Source organism: Silene latifolia, chromosome 4 (genome assembly GCF_048544455.1).
Source record: "Silene latifolia isolate original U9 population chromosome 4, ASM4854445v1, whole genome shotgun sequence".
NCBI classification, from domain to species: Eukaryota; Viridiplantae; Streptophyta; class Magnoliopsida; order Caryophyllales; family Caryophyllaceae; genus Silene; species Silene latifolia.
This window is the reverse complement of record NC_133529.1, coordinates 12,270,881-12,286,405: the sequence shown is the minus strand read 5'-3', so window position 1 is coordinate 12,286,405 and position 15,525 is coordinate 12,270,881. Positions and strand designations below refer to the sequence as shown.

Genomic DNA, 15,525 nt, shown 5'->3' with positions numbered 1-15,525 from the left:
CACGGACAAGCAGGTTAACGGGTTCGGGACGGGTTAGTGGGATGGACTTTTGTATTTTTCTTAAAAGACCTTGTCCGTACTCGCTTCTTTAACGGGCAGGATGTGCCGGATTTACTGGACGGGACGACTCATAAACAGCTGTACTTATATGTAACATAAACCTGTGGACGACGATTTATTTTGAAGTTCATCCCTGTTCTAACAAAACCCTAGGTATCATCGTTATATTTTTCTTAAAAGGCTGTTACTATTATTTTTTTTATTTTTATTTTTATTTCTTAAAATAGTCATAATTATTTGGTTGCAGACAATGGGCACACTGGGGAAGAGAAGTTTTGATCAAGTGGAAGAATCTACAATTGATGTTTATAAGTTTTGTAAGCGTTTCTCTATTAACTTTGGATTTTTCTGAGCTAAATATGAAGCTGTATATTACACAATTGATTCATATACTTGAAGAGTTATTAATCATACCGTTTTACATCCTACAGCTTCGAGTGAAGTTCGTAGATTGAGAAAGGCGTGTTCCAGACAACCCCTTTTTAAATCCAAAAAAATGAATCACAACATTGATATAAATACCATGAAAGCCGCTCTCAAAACTTCTCCTGCTGTTGTGTCCCTCGTCTCCTTCTCTGGTATGAAATTTGTCAACCTTTTATCTACTTTTGTTGTTCTTTGTATATTTTACTTTTCTAGTCTAATGCCCTGTTCTTTTGGACTTAAAGTCACTTAATATAAGTTTACTTCAGATTCTATAAGTTCGATTCGATTCGATCCTATAAGTTGATTCGATTCGAGATCTTATAAGTTTAGTTCGATCCTATAAGTTGATTGATTCGAGATCCTATAAGTTCGATTCGAGATCCTATCCTCACTTAATTTAAGTTCACTTCGAGATCCTATAAGTTGATTCGATTGATTCGAGATCCTATAAGTTCAATTCGAATCCTATAAGTTGATTCGATTCGATCCTATAAGTTCGATTCGATTCGAGATTCAATAAGTTCGATTCGATCCTATAAGTTGATTCGATTCGATTCGAGATCCTATAAGTTTAGTTTAGTTCGGATCGATAAGTTTTCGATCCAAAAAAAGAATACTACTTAACAATTTGACTAATCATCATGGATATATTTTTGTATGAAATGATTTTGTAGGTCGGGTGATGCTCTCCCAAGGCTCGGGGACGATAATTGAAGCCTTGGAAAATAACAACATCGTCATGACTTCCCTCAATCTCATTCGACAGCCTCTCACAGACTCTAACGCACGTTTTGTTAAGAACAGTTTAGCTGCTGATCTCAAGGTTGTTGTTATTTTCTAACTAAGTTTTCTAGGATATACTTCTATCAAGTATTGCTTGCTGATGTTTTTAATTACTTTGCAGATAGTGGTAGGCTCCTTTGAAGAGAATTCATATATTGGTGAAATTGTAACTTATGATTTTCACTATAATATCCTATTTATAAAATTTAAGTCCAAAACTCGTCTTGAATCTGCAAAGCTGAGTATGATTGATGATGATCATTCTATTAAACTCAAACCTGGGGATCCGGTAATAGTTGTAGGCCGGTATTTCGACAGGTCATTTGAACTTATGGCTGCCCCCGGTTGTTTTAGGTATAATATTTTTTTATTTAATGTGCTACAAAAGCCCTTAAAAGTTAATTTTATCTAGTTATGCTGATAAACTTATATGTATTATACCCCTTTATTTCAGAAAGGGTCGTTGTGATTCCTCAATCTATGATTGTAAAGAGCTTTTATTAGCCGGGTGCCATTTTACGAGGGTATAACTCCGACCTATCTTTCGATTTTTGATTTGGAGTTGGTTAAAACTTGTACTCATACTTTATTCTGGCTTTTTCATTGAAGTGTGGTGATGGGGCTCCTCTTGTCAACTTATCCGGAAAAGTCATTGGACTTGTTTACTATGAAATTGGCCCAATCATCCCTTTCTTGCCAATAAACATAGTTCACAAGTTATGGGATCATTACAAAATATACAAGTATGTTTGTTTTTTGATTTAATATTTCGTGCATGTTGATTTATAACAATAATGTCGTAATGGTATTTTGTATATTGTAGGGAACTGATAGATGAACCATCTCAACCAAAACCTTAAGGTGATGGTTGAGGCCCAACTATTATAAATATTCCTATTACGCTCCCTCACTCAAATGCCCGTTGGGCTTGAAGAGTGGTTAGTTGTGCACCGCCCCCACTGTCAGTGTCTTTGGGTTTCCACTTCGTGTTTTTGAGGAGTTTTGAGGTTGCCAGGATTTGAACCCGTGACCTTCGGTCACACTGGCTCTGATACCATGATAGATGAACCATCTCAACCAAAACCTTAAGATGATGGTTGAGGCCCAACTATTATAAATATTCCTATTAGGAACTACGTCATCCCTCTTTTGGATTTGAAGGTTGTAACTTGTACTCATCTTCCTTAGCTAAACTTGACAAGCTTATAAGAAGATTTCCAAGCATCTCGGATGGCGTTTTGATTGAGAAGGTAATCTTTCGGTTCTTTGCCAAAATAGCCATTTGCTTAAAACTCGTAAACAAAGTGACCGTATGACCATTTGATTAGAATAACCATTGAGCAATTAAGAGATAAAAGAATAGGTTCAAGTTTTAATACTTGAACCGACTAATATTATTGTTTTTTCTTTGGCAATTTGAATCTATCCCGGTTTGTGGTAGAAATGTCCATGTTTATACCCTGAACCCTTATTATAGGATTTAACGTTGAGTTGTATATTTGCGTAATTGTAGGTACATACCGGGTCTTGTGCTGAATCTGCTGGCCTTTGTGTAGATGATATTATAACGTCGTGTGATGACAAAGCTGTTACAAGTTTCTTGGAGGTAAGTTTTGGATTAGCTTACATATATCTTAAGTTACGTTAAACTAAGTGAAATAATAAAAAAAAAAAATACCCACTTATTAGCAGTGGCGGACCTAGGATTCATTCGGCGGGGGTGCACTTTTCAATAGAGACAATAGAATTGAAGCGACTAAACGAGCCGATCGGTCAAAATGGAATATATTACAACGGAAATTTGATTTGAATATATACAAGAAAAATTCAAAGTGATATGGAAACAAAATGAATCAAATTTTAATTGATGTAGAAGAGTGTAAATTTTGTAATGAACGAGAACAATTTTTTTTAATCAAAAAACGTAAACAAAAATATTATAATAGATAAAATTCCACTTGAAGGCTAAAAAAAAAAGAGAAAAGGGGAAAATTTGCGTCTGAGTCTTCGAGTCCTGATTAATGAAGGCTTAAAAAAAGAGAAAGGGACGTGGGGATTCGAACCCACGCCGTTCAATTCACAACTACTAGTCTTACCCACTGTGCCACGCTAAGCATAGTGATTCTTATGAAGCGCAAAAGCTATACATACGTTTTAAGGCGTTTTTTATTAAAAAAAAAATTAAAAACCGAGGGTGCGCACGTGGAGTGCTGTGCGCACACCCCGGTCCGCCCTACTTATTAGAAATGTGAAAGAATAAAATACGTATGTGCTCGTTATTAATTAGGTAGGTTAGTCTTTGCCATGAACGTAATGTGTGACAGTATTACCTTATTTGACACACAATTTTTATGAATGGTTACAGTTGTGGAGCTTTATGTGGGACAAAGTTGGTGATACCGTGAAATTGGAAGTGGTTCGAGTTAAAAAAAGGACCATGGAGAGTATTCATATGGTGGTTGGTGAGGCTATTCCTAATGATTTGAACAAGTAAGTTGTTGTTTATAGTCAAGTTCCAAGGTTTTATACCAATAATAGTAGAATGATAACTTTGTTATTATAATTAATTTTATGGTTATTCTAATTAAAGTATTCTCTTGAAGTGATGCTTAGCCCTATGTAGTTGTAGTAGTAGTCCCATGCATTGCTTAATACTAATTATATCTACTTTTGTTTTGTTAGGTGGCCTCGGTTTGATTACATGTGATGCCGGTACTCGACTAATGCCGGTCGAGAGCAATCTATTGAGGAGATTAAAGGAGAAGATCATGTCTTTCATCTTATAAAACCTTCATCTCCTAAATCTCTGGATTTGATGAGACAAATTCAAGTTTTTGTTAATTGTAGTAATCCTGAATCAAAACTCTAGATTTCATATATTTAATCTAATTTCTCTCTTTCGGAACTAAATAAACAATTTTACATAAATTTAATGTTCTTTATATTAGCAAAACTTACATTAACATTCATTTGCTGCTTCTCGATTTACGCTAGAGGTGATCAAATGTGGTCTATGTGCTCGGCTCGCATTGATATTTAAGGTTCATGGACAAACCTGTATGTTAATTAGTGGGTTTGGAACTAATGAGTCAGGCCTGATGGGAATTAACGTCAACCAACCGACAAGTAAACCGTAAAAGTAAAGAACTGCAAGCAATAATAAAATGAGATCGTATTTAGAGTCAAACGCAGGGCAAAACCTTACAAACCAAAAGTAAAACCCACTAACCAAATCAACTATTCTTGTTCCAAACACTAGAAAACAACAAGCCGGATTTTAAACTATTATAGATAAAATGACAAAATTCAAATTATTGTGTATAATTAATAGCTAGCTAATACTTAATTTACTATTATCCTCAGATTAGGTGTAACATGTATTGTAGGATGGTGACCGTATAACGATAATCTTGCACCTTAATTATTGCTGATCTTCGATTCTAAAAAGTTCATTCAAAAATTGAACACCAATTAAAACCAAAAATGGAAGACCAAACAAAATCGAATATAAACAGAGTCAACAATCCAAGTGACGAAATATTTGCCGATTATTCTCCGACATTTCGGGTTTATAACGACGGTCGAGTAGACCGGTTGAATGCCACTAAACCAGTGTCAGCCTCACTCGATAGTGAAACTGGAGTTGAATCCAAAGACCTAATAATTTTCCCTGAAACCGGGGTGTCGGTTCGGGTATTCAACCCGATACAAATATTCCAATGTTCAACTTGCAGAAAAATGCCACTCATAATGTATTGTCATGGAAGCGGTTTTTGCTCTGGCAGTACATTTTATCCGGTCTACCACAATTTTCTGAACCGGTTGGCTCTCGAAACACAGGCCATTATTGTATCGGTCGAGTATCGTAAAGCGACTGAATACCCGCTTCCGGTCGCTTACGATGATTGCTGGGATGCTCTCTTGTGGATCTTTTCCCATGATCCCAACACTTATCCAGGTAATAAATTAACGGTTTTTCTGACGTGTGTGAAGGGACAAACATTAAGAAGCCATATAAGGAAAGATTTTCATGAATATTTTATGAGAAATTAAAAAAATACTCCGTAACTCATTATTGCCATTTTTAATAAAATAATCTTGATAATCTTTTTCTTTTAAGGTCTTAATGTGTACCCTTAGGGCACATGTTAGAAAATCGATTAAATAATAATACATCCTCTAATTTCAGTGAATTTTAGAGGTGCCAATTAGGTCAGTCAGGTCGGGTCATATAGGGTCAACGTCAACCTGCCCTTTTTGGCCGAGTTGGGTTCGGGTTGGGTCATTTCAGGTCAAAAGATGTATAGGTTTGGGTCGAGTCATTATCAGGTCTAGCTATTTTATCGCATTAGTTCAAATTTTAGCGAGTCATTATCGGGTCTAGCTATTTTATCGCATTAGTTCAATTTTTAGCCATTAAAATTAGTTTCCGGCCATTGATTTAATTATTTCATTATTAAGTCAAAAATATTAAACAAAACATTAAATAACTTTCAATTTGATGAATATTAAGCTTAATAATTATCGGGATCAATTTAATAGGTTCAAAATCGGGTCGGGTTCATATCGGGTCGGGTGGGGTCACAAGTCTTCACCGGGCCTGGTTGGTTTCAGTTTGCAATATTCTCGGGTTCTGTCGGGTTGGGTTGGGTTGGGTTTGGGTCGGGGCAGGTCAGGTCAGACTTGTGAGCTCTAGTCAATTTTACTCTAAATTTAAAAAGGGTAAACAATTTAGGGGGTGTTTGGCCAAGCTTTCTATGTGCTTTTCTAATTGTAAAAGTGGAAGTTGGGCCACACACTATAATTTAGGGAGATAAAAAACTACGTTTGAAAAGTCAAAAGTTAATAAAAAGCTACTAAAACGTAAGACCAAATTGATCTTACTCGCTTTTACTTCTCCCAAAAACTCTTAGGATTATAGAAACTTCAAAAAAAAAAAACAAAAAAGCAATAGTTGGCCAAACACATCAATTTGTTAAGAAACTACTTTTACAAAAGTTAGGTCAAACAACCGCAACTTTTTCAATAACGTTTTCAATAAGTAGTTTATGAAAAAACTCATTCTAGAAAGTAAAAGCTATTTCACATAAACTAGGCCAAACAGCACCTTAGTGGAATTGATAAACAGAATATAGTACCTGTGTGTTTTATCGAACTTGCAAGATATTTGAAAAGTTTAAAGAATCCAGTGAAACAGACTAGCCGAATACATTCGACTAAAGAACCATGGCTTGAGTCCAGTAAAGTCGATTTCAGTCGACTTTTCTTGAGCGGGGACAGCTCAGGTGCCAATGTAGCGCACCAAGTCACCTTACGAGCAGGCGTAGAGATTAATAAGAAGATCGTGTACGGCCTCATCCTAATCCAGCCTTTCTTCTGGGGGAAGGTACCAATCGGAAACGAGATCAACTGTAAGCGAGGCCAAGACGGGGCAGCCTTATCAACGAAATTATGGGCAGCTGCGCGATGGGGCTCGCCTGCCAGCCTGGATGACCCATGGATGAACCCAGCTAAGGACCCGACATTGTCGAGCCTCGGGTGTCGAAGAGTTTTGATTTGTTTGGCTCAAAAGGATGTATTGAGAGACAGAGGATTGTTCTATGGGAATGCGCTGAAGAAAAGTGGATGGTTAGGAGATGTCAAAGTTGAGGAGATTAAAGGAGAAGATCATGTCTTTCATCTTATAAAACCTTCATCTCCTAAAACTCTGGATTTGATGAGACAAATTCAGGATTTTGTTAATTGTAATAATCCTGAATCAAAACTCTAGATTTCATGCATGTAATTTTACTCTTGGTAAATTCTAGTGTAAAACGGTTTTTCACAACTGTTATTGTAAAACCGAGTGAAATTTTACTTAAATAACCTTATTGAAAATAATTTCCACCCACTACTATTTTTGGAGTAGGTGTCCTGAGAGACGGTCTTTTAATATGTTTATTGAGAAATTATTTTACAATTTTAAGAAAAAGTGGTACTAAACCTAATAAAATAGGTACAAATCTCGATTAAAGTTAAAATGGGTACATTTATTATATAAATAGGTACGAAATTACTATGTCACGATCAGCAACCAAAGTGTCACGAAATACAAATAAATGGGTACGAAGACTGGTCGCACATTAACTTATTGGAAGACCGTCTCTCCCAAGTTTTAGTGTTTTGACAATAAGGTGTTCAATGTCATTTAAGGATGGTTTTTCATTATTTTCTTAATGTAAAATCATTTTATATGATCATTTGGATCTAATAAACAGTTTTACTTAAATTTAATGTTCTATAACGAGAGTTACATTAGTTTCATCTACTTCTCGATTTATGCTAAAGCCTAGAGGTGGACTTCGGGGCGGTTCAGCACTGGTCGGGCCGGGCGGGGGTGCGGAGCCGCCCAAGCCTGCAATATGGGCTAGGAGCGGGCCGGCCGGGGGTGGGAGCCCGAGCCTGTAATGCGGGCTGGGAGCGGGCCGGGCTAGGGATTGGTGGTCCTGAACCAGCCCAGTTGGGTAAAAAGGTGCAAAAAGGAAGTGGGCTGGGTGGGCTGGGCTGAGGAAGAGTGAGCCCGAGACCGGCCCGGAATGGAGAGCGGGTTGTTCGGGTTAGAAGACCGGGTCAACCCGCACTGTTGTCCACCTCTAGCTACTAAACCCTAAAGGTGATCAAATGCGGTTTACGAGCGAGTTAATTATTTTGTGGGTTTGGGATAGGTTGATAATGAGTTGGACTGCCTTCCTAAATTTTAGGAAATTTTATTATCTAAACCTTTTTTTTTTTGTTCTTTTGTCGGACGTATTGGATTCAATGAACGGGACGTACGTGACAACTATGAAAGGGCCCGAAGAGTAGTTCTAATTTATAGATCATAATAAAGAGTCATGTGATTAGTCTCTATTAGCTAGTCAATTGTGGTTTAAGACCTTCAAAAGGTCTAATCAAATGTTCTTTTTTTTTTGTTAATCCACTAGTCTATTTTTGTTTGTTTATTTGGCTTTCATTTTCGTCAATAATAACAAGTTGCTCAAATAGTTGAAGTATACTCCGTATGCTTTACTCTTAGTACTTTCTAATTTCTATACAGATTTATACATCTTCCCTTGATTGAGACTTTGATTAAACATTAATTACTCGTATTATTTATTGAGTACCCTAATTGTGAGACTTTAGTTAAATGTTACGGAGTGCAAAATATTCCGTAAAATTTATTGAGGCACCTCAATTTTGTACAATACGGAGTATGACATAAATAATATCTGAACTACAGTACTACACCAATATATAGATCGCGACTCGCGTACATTTTATTTGTGATTTACATGTTGCATGCGACCATGAATCATGCATGCATGAGACGATGATAATAAATATCAAACAATTGGTAAATTTATACAGAGTACCAATGTACCACTTTAGTTGTTCGTTTACCTTTGTTTAAAATCTCTTTCACAGAGAAAAGTAAATGGTTGATTGAGACCGAGTCTTCAAGTTATCGACCATAGATAGTGTCATTAAAGGCGATATTTCTATTTTAGTAGCTGCTTTTTTTATACGAGTATTTGTTTCCAACATCTTTCATATATTTTTAATAAATGTATTATAAATCAAATAATAACAAGTGGTACCGTGTTCCAATTATGTCCATAACTCCAAGAAAAACAACCCGTAGTTTTCATGTGAGCACCTTAATACCTCAAGCACGTATACTACTAGTATACATACTGCTACCATGCATGAAAATTGATTGGAACTTTATTTTTGGCTAATTAAATCCATGAATGACATTAATTAGGTCATTAAACTTCTATTTTAAAGGTAGAAGATGAGGATGGGAATCATGGGACCGTACTCAAAAGAATGCACATGAGTCTTGATTACACATTTCGTTAAAACACCGTCGACGTGAGATTTTTTTTTTGTCTCATTTTTTGTCACGTGTCATGTATTAGATTACATGGTTTTCATCTTTTGACACAATCTGAAAAATAAAATAAACATAGATACGCCAAAAACAAAGTGATTTTTTTTTTACAACGATGAACTATAATATATAAAAAAGAAAGAAAGTATTACAAACTAATAAACAAACCATACTATCTTGTAGCTAAGTTCACACTCCAAAAACGATGAGTTTGTAGAAGTCTACGTAGCTCTGAAACAGTGTAATAGAGATGAATGGGGACTGGTTTTAAAGAAGCCAAAACTTTAGATAGTTTGTGAGAAGTTACATGAAATGTAGCAATATACAACTTTGGACTAGTTGAGAGATGAATGTCAAAAAAACTGTTATATTATTTTTTAAAATAAAATATAAATAGATGTAGTAGTTTGAAAAGTAGCAACGTATAATATTTTTTTTTTACTTTTTTAAGAGTTTTTTAGGGTTTTTTTGGTCATTTTCAAGTTAGTACCTTCATTTTATACTATTATACATTAGTACTATTATATGCATGAAAAATGGTGGTTAATTGGTGAAACATTATTCGTGCATTTATGTAGGTGCAAAGGTAGATGGACGTGTATATGTTGCATGCGATATTTTAAACATTTCTTATTAACATTTTCTGTAGATTAAAGAAAGAATTAGCATTTCACCATAAAAATCGGTGACCTAGCCCCTCATAATAAATGTAAACGGTGGTGATGACACTATATATCGATCGATCGATCGATTGGTCACAAACTAATGTTGTATACTTGTGTACTGTTTACGTAGTCCACGTTGTTATTCGAAAGATGCAGAAACAGAAGGAGAATAGAAATACCAGCCGACGATGAGAATATAAGCGAAGATAAAATAAACCCGAATGTAGTGCCGTGTATAAACCACTGCCTTGAAAACTATTTCTCCGGTACGACCGTGGTGGCGATCAGCTAGTGCCGGTAGTTCCCCAAGGTTAACACTACAGTCTCCACGCAGTTCCGCCCACTCAGAACTGTGAGACTTGGAACGATTAAATCAGCAATACCCAGAAATATATTAGAGAGCAGAGAAGACGAAAAGAGAAGAGAAGAGAGTTGATATTTTGTGTGTTTTAGAAGTGAAACAGGTTGCTCTATTTATAATAAAATTAGAGCAACAAAGACATGAAAAACCGCCCCACAAAAGTAGCAAGTCAAGACCGAGTTAGTGGCGATTAAGCTCCTTAATCGCAGCACTAACATCTCATTTGACCGACTAAATCAACACACTCAACCACCAAACAGAATGAATGTAGACATCCCATTACACACAAGAGCAAAAAGGTAAAAGGGGGCCTTTGGCCCGCACCGCAGTGCTGCTCTAAAACCCGAGCCCGAGCCCGAGCCCGAGCCGGCCGAGCAAGGCGTGTGTGTGTTTGGACCCAAACCCACAGGCCCAAGACTTACAACAAAAGCCCCTTTGGTCCACTCACTTAACCAAAAAAGGACAAGTTGATATAAAAAGCAAAGGTGGAAGCACTATTCCACCGATGTGGGATGTCAAACAATCAAAAAGCAATTGTTGAAAGTTCTTTGTAAAAGCCATCATTTCCAACAATCCCCCACTGATGGCGAAGAGAGAGAAAAAAGAAATTCCTGGGTAAAGGAAGGATTGGATACTTAGGTATCAATATCTTTCGATTTGAATTGACACTTTAGTGCAATGAGGAAACAACTTACTTACAAATGAGAGAATATCTTGCGATTTGAATTCCTAGCTGAGCTTCGGTCGATACCCCCCACAACACATATCATACCTTCAGATTAAGATCGTTCCGCGAAAGTGCAACGCGCTCTTTTAGAGTTATGCGTTTACCTCGGTACTAATAGATGTGTTCAGAAGACTTCTCATAGTCTAATGATCGTTACACCTACGTAGGTGACTCAAGTGCTTCTCAATAGCACTTCTCACATGAGTCATTAAGGACCTAAGTCCAACCTGGTGTATGATTCATCAAGTGCGTCTCAAAAGCACCACCATAGAGGCTATGAATCATACAACGCCATAGAAATAGAAGCTTTAGACCTAGTCAAGTCTCACTCTTGACCTAAGGACTTAAGCCCCATTCCCCTCGACGTATCAACGACTAGTCTCCTAGCCAGCCCTTTAGTAAAGGGATCATCAAGATTGTTTTCGGACTTCACATAGTCCAAAGCAATCACTCCGTTGTCTTGGAGTTGTCTAACTGCAGCGTGCCTTATTCGAATGTGTCTCTTCTTTGAATTGTAGACACTATTCTTTGCAACACCAATAGCAGCCTGCGAGTCACAGTGTAGGGAGACCGGTGTTAGCCGTCCGCCCCACACCGGTATATCGCCTAAAAGGTTTCTCAACCATTCAAATTCTTGTCCCCGCCAACTCAAGAGCTATGAACTCAGATTCCATGGTAGAGCGTGCGATACAAGTCTGTTTAGAGGCTTTCCACGATATAGCACCTCCACCCATGGTAAAGACATAACCACTAGTAGAACAGATCTCATCGTTACCTGCAACCCAGTTCGCATCACAATATCCCTCTAACACAAAGAGAAATTTACTATAATGCAAACATAAGTCAACTGTTCCTTTTAGGTATTTTAGTAAACGACGAAGAGCATTCCAGTGTTCATTACTAGGGTTATGTGTATAACGACTCGATCTACTAACCGCATAAGCAATATCTGGTCGAGTACAGTTCATTAAAAACATCACGCTACCTAGGATTTTAGCATACTCTTCTTGGGAAACACTCTTGCCCAAGTTTTTACACAAGTGTACACTAGGATCATAGGGTGTTCTAGCAGGCACATCATCAAAGCAGTTAAACTTTTTCAACACTTTTTCAACATAATGAGATTGACTTAGACAGATTCCATTGGGGTTTCGGATGACCTTAACTCCTAGGATAACATCGGCTTCTCCTAAGTCCTTCATCTCAAAATGTGATGACAAAAATTCTTTGGTTCTAATTATCACCTCTAAATTATTACCAAGTATTAACATGTCATCAACATAAAGGCATATAAGCACACAATCAGATTCTATTACTTTTGAATAAACACATGAATCAGAATTGTTAACCACATAGCCATTACTTATCAAAGTGTTGTTAAATTTCTCATACCACCGTTTTTAGGTGCTTGTTTCAGTCCATAGAGTGACTTGTTCAGTTTACACACTTTACTCTCTTGACCCTCAATCACAAAACCTTCAGGTTGAGACATATAGATCTCTTCCCTTAGTTCACCATTCAAAAAGGCGGTTTTAACATCCATCTGATGTATAACAAGGTTATGAATAGCAACTAAGGCGACAAGAGTCCTAATAGTCGAAATTTTGGTCACAGGAGAGTAAGTATCAAAGTAATCAATACCCTTCTTTTGTGTAAAGCCTCTAACTACAAGTCTAGCTTTGAACCTCTCTATTGTACCGTCGGGTCTCATTTTCTTTTTAAAGATCCATTTACTTGTAATGGGTTTACTACCTTTAGGTAAATCACAACTCCCAAGTCGATTTGACACAATAGAGTCAAGTTCACTTTTAATAGCATCTTTCCAAAAATTAGCATCAATGGATTTCATTGCCTCACTATAGGTTTTTGGGTCATCTTCTATTAAAAAGGCTGAAACAAACTCATCACTAGCACAGACAGTGTATCCTAGTTCAGACAACATAGTTGTATCATAATCATCACCAAAGTTCTTTGGGCATCTAGGTCTTTTACTTCTTCTAGGTTCAACAGAAACATCACTAGAAGTGCTAGCACTAGCATGTGAAGACATATCGAAGATGCAACAGTAAACTAGGAGATGGAACAACAGTTTTTATGAAAAGGAAAAACATGCTCAAAAAATTCGGCATCTCTAGCCTCAGATATAGAACGGTCACTCAAAGACATAAATCTATAAGCAGAGCTATTTTGAGCATAACCTATAAATACACAATCATAGGTCTTAGGTCCAACGGTAGGTCTCCTAAAATCAGGTAAGCCCACTTTAGCCAAACACCCCCACACTCTAAGGTAACTTAGGTTAGGAGGATAGCCCTTCCAAATCTCATAGGGGGTCTTGTCAATTTTCTTATGAGGTACACGGTTAAGAATGTGACAAGCAGAAAGTATTGCTTCCCCCCACATATCGTCAGATAGGCCAGAACTTAAAAGCATAGCATTCATCATTTCTTTTAAGGTTCTATTTTTACGTTCAGCTACACCATTGGATTGGGGTAAATAAGGTGGACTAGTCTCATGTATTAAACCGTTTGCAGCACAAAAGTCAGCTAGATAACTGGATTTATACTCACCACCTCTATCGATCTTACCCTTTTAATTTTTCTCACAAGTTGGTTCTCAACTTCATTCTTAAAGTTTATAAAAGAGTGTTCAGCTTCATCTTTAGTCTTAAGCAAATAGACACGGGTGTATCTAGAAAAGTCATCTATAAACGTAACATAATAATTTTTGCCACCTCTACTTGCAACATTTTTGAAGTCAGCTAGGTCGGTGTGAATTAATTCAAGAAGACTCGTGTTCCTAGTAGTCACAGGTTTACTAGGTTTCTTTGTAAACTTAGCCTCAACACAGCTAGCACATTTAGAGAATTCTTGACTCGTCAAACTCGGAATTAAACTCATAGTTCTAAGTTTTTTAATATAATCCACATTCACATGACCTAACCTACCATGCCAAATATCAATAGACTCGGCGATATAAGCGAAGAAGATGCAATATTATTAATAGCGAAATCGAGTTCAATACAAAAAGACCCCCAGAAAGATAACCCTTGCCCACAAATTCCCCATTACGCGACATTACCACCTTGTCGGCCTCAAAAACAAGTTTCAAACCACTTTGTTTAATAAGGCACCGGACACAAGGTTTCGACGCAATGAGGGTACAAATAAAATATTACTGAGAGCAAGTGTTTTCCCGAGGTGAGTTTGAGAAAGATCTTGCCTTTGCTCGTGATCTTTGCGGATGAAGAATTACCCATGTAGACGCATTCCCCATCAAGAACTCCTCGAACTCAAAGAAATAAACCCCTATCAAAGACATAGGTGTCTCGAAGCTCCAGATTCAAGACCCATTCAAAGAACATTACCCACCGATTAGCTTCCACAACCACAAACGCAATAACATCATCAATCAAAGAAACATTGGCCTCAAAGTGATTTCTTCTCGTAACATTGGTAGGCTTTGTGACCACTTTTTCCGCACACATAGCGCATACAATAGGACCCTTAGCAAATTTCTCAATCTTAGGAACCGGTTTGGTATGCTTCCCCGGACCATTCTTCTTAGCAGACCCTGGTTCTTACCCCGACCAACCTTGGCCTTACCCTTACCCTTATATTTCTCGGATAAGACGGACCACCGGACTCAACCGATTAGCTTTTACAAAGAAGAATAAAGCGGAATGGGGTCACCGCAGATTGACTAGCAGGAAGGTCTTTAAGGCGATTAGCCTCCTCGGTCCTCATATGTCCTATAAGTTCCTTAAGGGACAAGTCTTTCTTTTTGTGCTTAAGTTGGTTTCGGTAATCAGACCAGGAGGGAGGGAATTTCTCTAGCAGAACATTAGCTACGAAAATATCATCAAGTTTCATGCCTTCATTCACAACATCAGCACATAAGTTTTCATAGACATGGACTTGATCCATGATAGGTTTCCCGTCAGCCATTTGAAATCCCAACCATTTTCCCACAACATATTTCTTTTTCCCAACGATCATCACCCCATACTTAGTTTCTAAAGACTCCCAAATAAACTTAGCAGACTTATTGACAAAGAAATAAGTCGAAAAGGGTGTTAGTCATATTATTCGAATATGCCACCTAGCGCTTTTGTTATCCTTTACAAATTTCGCAATATCCTCTTCATTAGACTTAACATCTTTAGCGGCGGAGGGGTCGTCTCAACATCGATCGGGGTGATAGGTTTAGGCGGGTCATTAAATAAAACGTAATCAATTTCTAGTTTGCTCAAAATACATCAATAATTTACGGGACCGGCGCTTATAATTGTGACCGTCTAAAGACTCCGTTTCGCCAATTCAGAACAATTTTCGACATAACGTACATAGTTACAAAGAACTAAATAGTTTTCAAATTGTTATTCGAAAGATGCGAAATGAAGGAGAATAGAAATACCAAAATAACGATGAGAATATAAGCGAAGATAAAATAAACCCGAATGTAGTGCCGTGTATAAACCACTCGCCTTGAAAACTATTTCTCCCAGACGACCGTGGTGGCGATCGCTAGTGCGGTAGTTCCCCAAGGTTAACACTACGATCTCCCACGCAGCTTCCGCCCACTCGTAATC

The 15,525-nt window shown here is 37.4% G+C and overlaps 2 protein-coding genes across 2 annotated transcripts; both read left to right on the top strand.

Moving 5' to 3' along the window:
* The first annotated feature begins 149 nt into the window (after nucleotides 1-149).
* Nucleotides 150-4,073, top strand: LOC141651070 (putative protease Do-like 14). The gene is made up of 11 exons (XM_074458795.1): nucleotides 150-213; nucleotides 308-377; nucleotides 492-638; nucleotides 1,161-1,309; nucleotides 1,391-1,623; nucleotides 1,724-1,793; nucleotides 1,879-2,016; nucleotides 2,400-2,519; nucleotides 2,783-2,875; nucleotides 3,635-3,759; nucleotides 3,952-4,073. Exons 2-11 carry the CDS (start codon nucleotides 311-313, stop codon nucleotides 3,974-3,976), a joined length of 1,167 nt encoding a protein of 388 aa, XP_074314896.1. The 5' UTR covers nucleotides 150-213; nucleotides 308-310; the 3' UTR covers nucleotides 3,977-4,073.
* Nucleotides 4,074-4,692: 619 nt separating this feature from the next.
* LOC141651069 (putative carboxylesterase 7) lies at nucleotides 4,693-7,150 on the top strand. Its single transcript, XM_074458794.1, has 3 exons — nucleotides 4,693-5,256; nucleotides 5,812-5,940; nucleotides 6,365-7,150. The coding sequence occupies exons 1-3, from the start codon at nucleotides 4,753-4,755 to the stop codon at nucleotides 7,037-7,039; spliced, it is 1,308 nt and encodes a 435-aa protein (XP_074314895.1). The 5' UTR covers nucleotides 4,693-4,752; the 3' UTR covers nucleotides 7,040-7,150.
* Nucleotides 7,151-15,525: the final 8,375 nt, after the last annotated feature.